The 9,981-nt window shown below is 37.5% G+C and overlaps 1 protein-coding gene across 1 annotated transcript; it reads left to right on the forward strand.

Moving 5' to 3' along the window:
- The first annotated feature begins 328 nt into the window (after positions 1 to 328).
- On the forward strand, positions 329 to 8,845 carry LOC126845475 (uncharacterized). Its single transcript, XM_050584122.1, has 3 exons — positions 329 to 604; positions 1,670 to 3,776; positions 8,793 to 8,845. Exons 1-3 carry the CDS (start codon positions 329 to 331, stop codon positions 8,843 to 8,845), a joined length of 2,436 nt encoding a protein of 811 aa, XP_050440079.1.
- The last annotated feature ends 1,136 nt before the right edge of the window (positions 8,846 to 9,981 follow it).

Genomic DNA, 9,981 nt, shown 5'->3' on the forward strand with positions numbered 1-9,981 from the left:
TATAATATATTTGTTGTTCTATATTGTTGCGCCGGATGGCATTAGATTATAAGTATTCTCCCCCCTGTCCCCCATTATTTAATAGTTTTACATTAATATTATCATTTGTTAATACATACACTTTTATTGCATTGAATTTCTACATATCTATTTATTGTTTAGTACCGTCTTTTATCTCCATACTATACAGTCCATTTTATCCCCTTTTATCTTAAGAATCCTTTAAAAATTGAACCACGCTAATAATCCGACCCAACCCGTCTATAGATATCTGGGCGGTCGATTAAACATTTTGGTCCTTCGGGCCGGATATTCTTAAAACGTAATCATGTCGAAAAAAGGTGCAAAAACCACGGGTAACAACAAGGCGCTTGTTATCGCTCGGTTATCACGCGATCGTGCGTTAAAATCGATAAAAGAAATATACGCGATCGCGGAAAGGGCGAAAAGTGACCCATCACTAACGCCTGAATTAGAAATTCGTTCTCGACAATTAGATTCCCTTGCTATGCAATTTCGATTACACCAAGATGCTGTAATTGAAGCTTCGGTTGACCGAGATTTGATCGAAGAATTCGAATGTATTGATTCTCCAGTTACTGACGTAATGGAGACGCTTATTTTTAAAATCAATTCAGTTTTGACGCCAGTCACTTCCGCGAGTAACATATCGACACCTATAACGCCTCAACTGCAATACAGTACATATTTACCGAATTTTGATTTGCCTAAATTTGATGGTAGTCCCGAAAAATGGCGATCATTCTATGAACGGTTTGAGTCTTTTGTTTCCGCAAGAAATGTTAATAAAATCGACAGATTTCATCTATTATTATCATGTTTATCGGGTCCAGCGTTAAACACAATAAAGTCCTTCCCACTCTCGGCCGCCAATTATGACGACGCGTGGGGCGCTCTCATAACGCGTTATGAAAATCAACGGCTCTTAGCATCGGTACATTTAGATAGAATATTTTCGTTCAAACCTATTGCTACAGAGTCATTATCCGCATTGAATGGTTTTATTGATGTGTTTAATGATAATGTAACAGCCATAAAAAAATCTCGGTGTGGAGGATTTATCGGGTTTTTTATTATTTTATATGGCCGCGAAAGTATTAGACCCAGAAACACGCCGTTTATTCGAAGCCACGGTGACGCAATCTAATATCCCAAACATAGACGATTTAATTATTTTTGTTCGCCAGCGCTGTCGTACTTTAGAGAACATTAAGGGCTACAATAGCGATAAAAAAGAACGCGTTAATAAAAATAATTCTAACAAAACATATACACCACCGAGAGCTGTATTAACCGGGACCACCGGATCACCGAAAGATTTAAAAAAATGCCCATTTTGCTCAGACTCCCATCCGGTATATCGGTGTAGTGTTTTTCGATCATACGCAATAGAAAAACGACGCGAGGCCGCTGTCAAAGAAAGTCTTTGTTTTTCGTGTTTGAGTAGCATGCATCGCGCCGCTGATTGCAAATCTAAATTATCATGCTCAAAATGTCAAAAACGCCATCATACTCTACTTCAAGTACTGAAACTCCAGATACCTCAGAACCTAAAGTTCAAGAATTTTGTGGTTTATCGCAAGCAAATCATACTGTCGTATTAGGTACCGCAGTTATTCGTGCACGTGATAATCGGGGTAATTATCAGGCAATTCGTATTTTGTTAGATAGTGGCTCGCAGGTGTCGGCAATAACCACTCGTTGTGCATCTCGGCTTGGTCTCACCAGACGCAAATGCTTACGTAGTATTAGGGGCCTTGGAAAAAACCCTGTCACTGAAGTAAATGGAGAAACGAGTTGTTATCTTTTACCGCGACAACAATTGGAACCGTCCTTTTGTTGCAACGATGTCATAATACTACAGCAAATAACAACGACCATGCCTACATCACCGTTGCCGTCCGCCGTCCGCGAGTGCTATAAACATCTATTGTTAGCTGATCCCACATTCGATACACCCGCGCCGATAGACATGTTAATAGGCGGTGACTTATTCCCACACGTAATGCGGCCTCGTGGCGGCATCATACACCACAACGGTTTGCCGTCCGCGATAAACACACATTTTGGCTGGATAGTATGCGGTTCATTGCAAGAACAAAGTACCTCACCTGTTCATTCTTTATCAGTGGCATCAGTAAAATTAGATGACCTTATGCGCTCCTTTTGGGCTATAGAGGAAGCCGCAACACCAATTGAGTCGATAACGGAAGAACAACGATGTGAAGAGTGGTTTTCAAAAACAACTACGCGAGCAAATGATGGTCGGTTTTGTGTAGCACTTCCATTTCGCGATTCCGTTTGTCTTCCCAATAGTGTCAACCAGCCATTTGACACAGTGCCGCCGTATCATGGCCTCGGTAATTCACGCGCGGTAGCTCTAAAGCGATTTTATAATTTAGAAATGCGTTTGATTAAAGACCCTGCGTTGTACGCCGAATATCGTGCTTTTATGGCCGAGTACGCCGCCCTTGGTCATATGAGCCCGGCTACTCAGTCTGGTTATTATTACATACCGCATCATGCCGTAGTGAAACGCGATGGAGAAAATATTGATAAATTACGTGTGGTGTTTGATGCGAGTGCCGCCACATCAACCGGGTTTTCACTGAACGACGTATTATTAGCGGGTCCTAAACTCCAAAACGATATTTTTGACATTCTCCAAAAGTGTAGGCTTAAGCGCTATATGTTGACCGCCGATATCACAAAAATGTATCGCCAGGTACTAGTGCGTGACTCAGACCGCCGGTATCAGTATATTTTATGGCGGGACTCAGTTGAGTCCGAGATTGTCGAATATGAGCTATGTACAGTTACGTACGGAGTTACGTCCGCTCCATACCTCGCCATTAAATGCTTAAACGAGTTGGATGCTCAAAATGGGTCCGATTTTCCTGCTGCAAAGGGTGTATTGACCAAATCCACTTACGTCGACGATATTGTAGCCGGCGCTGACACCGTTGAGGAATTGTTAATAATTCAAAGCGACTTGATAGGACTTTTTAAGACGTGTGGCTGCTCTCTCAAAAAGTGGACGAGTAATTCGCCGCTGTTGTTTTTAGACCCAAAAAATGATTCGGCCGTAAAAGTGTTAGGTATGCATTGGGACCCTACTTCGGATATGTTTGCCTATCATACTAATATTAAATCTGATCGTCCTTTCACAAAACGCAAGGTACTCTCTACAATCGCCAGACTTTTCGACCCTATAGGCACGCTTGGACCTATACTCTTATGGGCAAAGGCCTTTATGCAAAGGTTATGGCAAGCGAGTCTTGAATGGGACAGTAATTTACCAGAGGACTTGGATAAGTTATGGGGTCAATTTGTAAAAGAGTTGCCGTCAATCGATAAAATAATGGTGCCTCGACATATTGACATGCGCGTGTATTCGAAAATTGAATTAGTAGGATTTTCCGATGCCTCGCTACGTGGCTACGCGGCCGTTGTATATTTGCGGGTGGTAGACAGTTCCGGTCATGCCACGGTGAATTTCGTCACCTGTAAGACCAAAGTAGCACCAATCAAAACCACTAAATGTCAAACTACAGTGCCGCGCCTCGAACTCTGTGCTGCTCTATTACTCGCTACTACATTAAATCGCGTAAGAACCTGTCTAGACATAAATATTTCAAATATTTATGCGTGGACCGACTCTACGGTAGTATTGTCGTGGTTAACGGTCAGCCAAAAATCATTTAAAGTATTTGTAACGAACAGAATCGCAAAAATACAACAATTATTACCGGATTGTAAATGGTCTTATATCAATACAACCGATAACCCGGCGGACCCGGCATCGCGTGGTTTATTACCCCATGAAATGGTCTTGTGTGACATTCACCGAGAGGGTCCGACGTTTTTACGATTACCTGCTGAACAATGGCCGCGACATAAGTGTGACCTATTAAAGCCGGAACAATTACCAGATTATCAACAAAGGGCCGTAATACTTATTAACGCTGACAATGAAACCGCCGCCGATCAAATTATACACCGTTTTTCTTCGCTAACCCGTATGCAAAGGACGCTCATACATGTTTCCGCTTTAAGCCTACACCGACCGGCCCTCTGTCATTTTCCGAACTTCATTATATTTTAAACCAAGCTGTACGGTTGACTCAACAAAGATATTTTAATGATCTCAAAAGGCAATTAATAAGTCGATTTGTTGTTACACCTGCATCTTTGGCCCAATTATCACCATTCATTGATTCGGACGGACTTATACGAGTTGGTGGCCGCCTTCGCTACGCATCGCTTGACGCAGACGCAAAACATCCCGTTCTACTACCTAAAACGTCACACTTATCTGAACTAATAATCAAGCATTACCATCAGGGATATTTACATGCCGGTCCAAAATTAGTTTTATCAATGATGCGACGTAAGTTTTGGATACTTTCCGGTCGCGATGCGGTTAGACATTTTATTTTTACGTGTGTCCCATGTATACGTCATAAGGCCAAACACCCTAATCCGTTGATGGGCAACCTGCCACTAGCGCGCGTTCAATCCACCCGAGTGTTCATGAACGTCGGCATGGATTATGGAGGTCCCTTTATAATCAAAGAAAGTCGCCGTCGCAATGCCCGTACACAAAAATGTTATTTGGCTTTATTTATTTGTATGGCCGTGAAAGCCATCCACTTAGAAATCGTGTCTGACTTATCAACGGATGCTTTTCTAGCCGCGTTAGACCGCTTCGTCGCCCGCCGGGGTATACCTAGTAACATATATTCAGATTGTGGCAGTAATTATATCGGAGCAGCGCGTCAATTAAAAGAACTTTTTAATGACATTAATACGCAATCGGCTGTTATGACTCGGGTACCGTGTCAATGGCATTTTAACCCACCTGCCGCGCCGCATATGGGTGGCTTATGGGAAAGCGCTATAAAAAGTACAAAACATCACTTAAAACATGTTATTGGTCAACAAGTTTTGACGTTTGAAGAATTGCATACTCTCGTTACACGCATCGAAGGCATTCTTAACTCGAGACCATTATCGTCCTTATCGTCCGATCCGCATGATCTATGTGCCCTAACACCGGGTCATTTTTTAGTCGGCCAACCAATAATGGCCTTACGGAGAAGGATTTTACAAATGTCAAAACCAACCGTCTTCACCGCTGGGAGCTCTTAAAACAGCTACATCAATCATTTTGGGTACGCTGGACAAAGGAGTACTTGAGTACATTACAAGGCCGTCTCAAATGGTACAGTACAACGCCAAACTTATCAATTAACGACCTCGTAATCGTTGAAGCTCCAAACCGTTCGCCTACCGATTGGCATCTCGGGCGCGTAATTGAGGTCCATCCCGGTTCCGATTCGATCGTCCGTACCGTAACTGTAAAAACGCAAAATGGAGTTATTAAACGGCCAGTAGTAAAACTCGTCAAGTTGCCCTCTTCTTAATCCTTTCCTAAAACTTTCCTGGTACATTAAAAAAAAGTATTGTAATAATTTTAAGTAATAATTTTAAGTCAAAAGCTAATTTAATATCACCTATTGATCACGTGAAGAACGTGGGATTTTGAAAGCCTTCAGCTTTCAACGCTGGGAGTATGTTGGATCCGCTTACACACACACACGTATGTGGTGAATTGGCCACCCTGTCTGTGCCGCCACCACCAGTTTACGGGATAGCGTTAATATAACGTTTTTCGATACACTCTCGATCGTTCTTCTGTCCGGTGTGCGCATCGAACGTTTTGGTTCCCGACGCGAGCGCCGATTTCCATCGCCGCCATATTAGCCTTCGCCTCATGGTCGCTAATTAGCAAAAATCATTTGTGTTGTTAATCGTCCTAACGATTCGCGCGTGCCCTTGTACGCATTATAGTTAATCGCCCTAGCGATTCGCCCGGACTACACATAGTCGTGTTTTGTTGAAATCGCCCTAGCGATTCGCTCGTACCTCCGTACGCATTATAATAAAATCGCCCATGCGATTCGCATGCACCCTGGTGCATAATTAGCTCGCCCAGCCGACCGGTGGTGTGTGTGGCGGAAGATTCATGTATGTGGTCATCATCGAATCAAAGTCAATACACGTGCAAATAATCAATGGTCGATAAGTACCGTCTATTATAATATATTTGTTGTTCTATATTGTTGCGCCGGATGGCATTAGATTATAAGTATTCTCCCCCCTGTCCCCCTTTATTTAATAGTTTTATATTAATATTATCATTTGTTAATACATACACTTTTATTGCATTGAATTTCTACATATCTATTTATTGTTTAGTACCGTCTTTTATCTCCATACTATACAGTCCATTTTATCCCCTTTTATCTTAAGAATCCTTTAAAAATTGAACCACGCTAATAATCCGACCCAACCCGTCTATAGATATCCGGGCGGTCGATTAAACAGTTAATGTTATATGGGTTAATTCCTATGCCTAAACATGTAAACAATTCTCTATTTGCTCATATTTCTCATGAGTATGATTTTATTGCTGTTAGTGCATCTAAGGAATATTACACATATTTTACTAGAGATCAAATTAACACATGTAAAACTCTATTGAATTATTACTTGTGTTACGCATATCAACCATTACATTCCAAGTCTTATAGTGGACTTTGTGAAATTTCTTTATTTTTAAATCCAACTGAAACTCCTCTTAATTGTGAGTACAGTTTTTTCAATTTAACTGCTAGTCTTTTCCATAAACTTACTTTTAGTAATACTTGGTTTTATTCAGTAATTACTGAAAAAGTAGTTATTATGTGTAAGGAAGAGGAAGAAACTTCTGTAACAATACTACAAAATACAGGATTATTATTTATTGAGTATACATGTAAGGGTTATACCGCTCATAATATTTTACAATCAGTTAATCACGTTAACAATAGTAGGTTTATTGATGTTACACCTAAAACTAAAAATATGGCGTTTCCAAATTTTTCTATGACTAAAAAAAATAATTCAGTTCGATTGGTAAAGATTTCCAAAATCAATAAGTTTCAGGAATTAAATCATATTTCAAATGATTTAGATGATACTAATTCGCGTATAGATCATAGTGTAAGTTTAACAAAATTACATTTATTACAATCCGATACTGATATTATAATGTTATATGTTATTTTAATTATTGTATGTATTTTTATTGTAATAAATATATGTTATTGTATTAATCATTATTATTCATACCGAGCACCACCTGTGCCGGAACCAGATTATGATGCACCAATTGTTCAATTACCCTACGTGGATAAAATTAATCATACTAATCATTCGATGTTTCAACCCATAATTACTACCCAAATTTAATATGGGATTATTATTTCTAAATGTACTTTGTTTATTATGTTATTGTGCATTATGATTATATAAACAAAAATTCTATTGTATACTTTAATTTTAAGTTATAAATAAAATTATGTGTTTATACTTAGGGGGGAAGGTATGTAATAAACGCAAAGTACATGTTATTATTTTATCAATATATTTTAATTGGATTATATTCTAACCTGTTACATAATATTATATTCTTTTAGTTAACGGCAGTAGAATAACATCGCATGATGCTGTAGTCAGCATTACTAATTAACTTGTTTTCGTATTTAATCTTTATTTGTTATTATATTATCAATTTACCACTGTATACCTATGTATATCGATTGTACTGCATACATATCAAAAGAGGGCAAGGGAAAAGGGTCAGTGTTGTCCAAGCTATGTTGTTATGTAGGTAGTCTTGTCGTTAAACATATAATAAATTCATTTTACTTAGTCAAATAATTAAAGTGTTCTATTTATTTATTATTCATTCTCGAGTAAAGGGATATAGCTTAAGTCACGTTACTACACGGTAGTCTGATAATCAAAGTAAACTACAGCCAATGAAACGTCATTACTACGTTACTTGATTTTTACAAGGCTGGGCCGTCATTTAACTAACTTTTACTTGGTTCTATATTAACGTCAAAATAACGTAATTTTTAAAAATTTTCCTAGTTAAGTTATATTTACACATCATCGGATACGCAATATAAATTTGTTTACAAAATGGTGTTAAGTATATTAAAGACAGCATAGTGGGGTCGGGGCGTAGTGGGGACGGAGGGGTCACAGGTCTACAGATTTTATTATAACTGAAAGTGAAATAAAGAAAAAAAATCTATCCCTTCTAAGAGAAAGGGTTTATGATATTTTTTTGGTTTGTTAATGTTTATCGATAGTACTATGTTTGAAGAAAAATTCATATAAATTCGGAACTTTTTCGATTATTTTTAAAAAGTTATAGAGCATCGTAATTTTAAGTTGAAAAATGTGTACATTTTTTGGGCGTTTTTCTCGATTTTGATGGGGCAGGGGTCTTTTTAAAATTATTGACCCTTTAGAGTACCTTTCAGGTATGATATCTGTTCTATAGAGTTGCTACACGAAGAAATCGGTTCAGCGGTTTCCGAGATATCGTGGGTCCAGACACAAAAATAAAAACACATCATCGTAAAACTAAACCTTCTCAGCCGAAGTAGTTCTAGATAATTTGTATTTTTATACAATTTCCAAACAAATTCTGTTTGGACCACATCAGGTTACTCTGATTTCAAAAATATTTCAAGAAGTATTCAAAGACACATCTAAAGATCATTTCCATAATTATTTAAATCTAAAAAAATTAGAAAAAAATACCTTTAGTGTTGTGGATGTTATAACTGAGCATGGAAAATTATTTAAAATACGTTATAACGAAAATACGAGATTGAATAGGTTAAGTGTGGAACACTTGATTAATTTAGGGTTGTATTTGGCTAAGCAAGATTGGTATTTCGAGGACACGATGAGAGTATAAATTTCTTAAACAAAGGCAATTTTAGGGAGTTAGTTGATTTGCATTTTAGTAGATGCTCAATAGAAGTACAAAATCATTATAAAACATTGCAAAGTTTTCAGGTACATTAAAAATCATAAAAAATCATATAATTTCATGTACGTTTGAATATTTAACTAATATTTTATTTCCAAATAAAACATTAAGATCTAGGTACCTCAGTAGTATGTTTTGGCCGTATCGAATCCTGTTATCACGATCCTGTTATCACGATCTTGTTACCACGATCTTGTTATCACGAACATGTTATCACGAACCTGTTATCATGATCCTGGTATCACAATCCTGATATCACGATCCCGATATCACGATCCTGTTATCGCAATCCTGTTATCACTACTGGTATCACACACACACACACACTGACCAGCATTGCAACACACACACACACACGCACAAATATAAGTAGCAGTAGGAGTAAATGTGAATACTGTCAATAAAAAAAAAAAATGTATGTATCGCTATTAATACCTAAATAAATATATATCAAGTAAACGAAATATGATCTTATTATTATTATTATTACGATTGTAATGATATTGTACTAATAAAATAAATATTAACGAACACACACACACACGCCTGAGTGTAATAATAATAATAGTGTTGAATACTAGTATCCATATCAATTGATGAAATAGTGTATATCAGTTTTATTGCCTAGACAGCCGCATGGTCAGTGCACAAAGTAAAAAAAAAATATTAGCATTAATAGTTTATTTAACATACGGCCACGATGCCATAGTTATATAATATTATGGATAAGTGCAATAGTCAGTTAGCAGAAAAAAAAAAATTAAATAACTAATTGCCGTTGACTATTGTACACTAAAGATAATGACGGACCGATCGACGACTGACCTGCTTGACAACGCACACACACGCAATTATATAAGTAGGAGTAGTAGTAAATGTGATTACTGACAATAGAATAAAAAATAAATGTATTGTTAGCTATTATTACCTAAATAAATATATATCAAGTAAACGAAATATGATCTTATTATTATTATTATTACGATTGTAATGATATTGTACTAATAAAATAAATATTAATAACACACACACACACACACACATCATGTAATTTATATCAT

The sequence above is a fragment of the Adelges cooleyi genome, unplaced genomic scaffold, assembly GCF_023614345.1.
Source record: "Adelges cooleyi isolate 19-005CV unplaced genomic scaffold, UGA_ACOO_1.1 ACOO_flye_CR_arks_rails_tigmint_CR_PRNA_793, whole genome shotgun sequence".
Classification (NCBI taxonomy): Eukaryota; Metazoa; Arthropoda; class Insecta; order Hemiptera; family Adelgidae; genus Adelges; species Adelges cooleyi.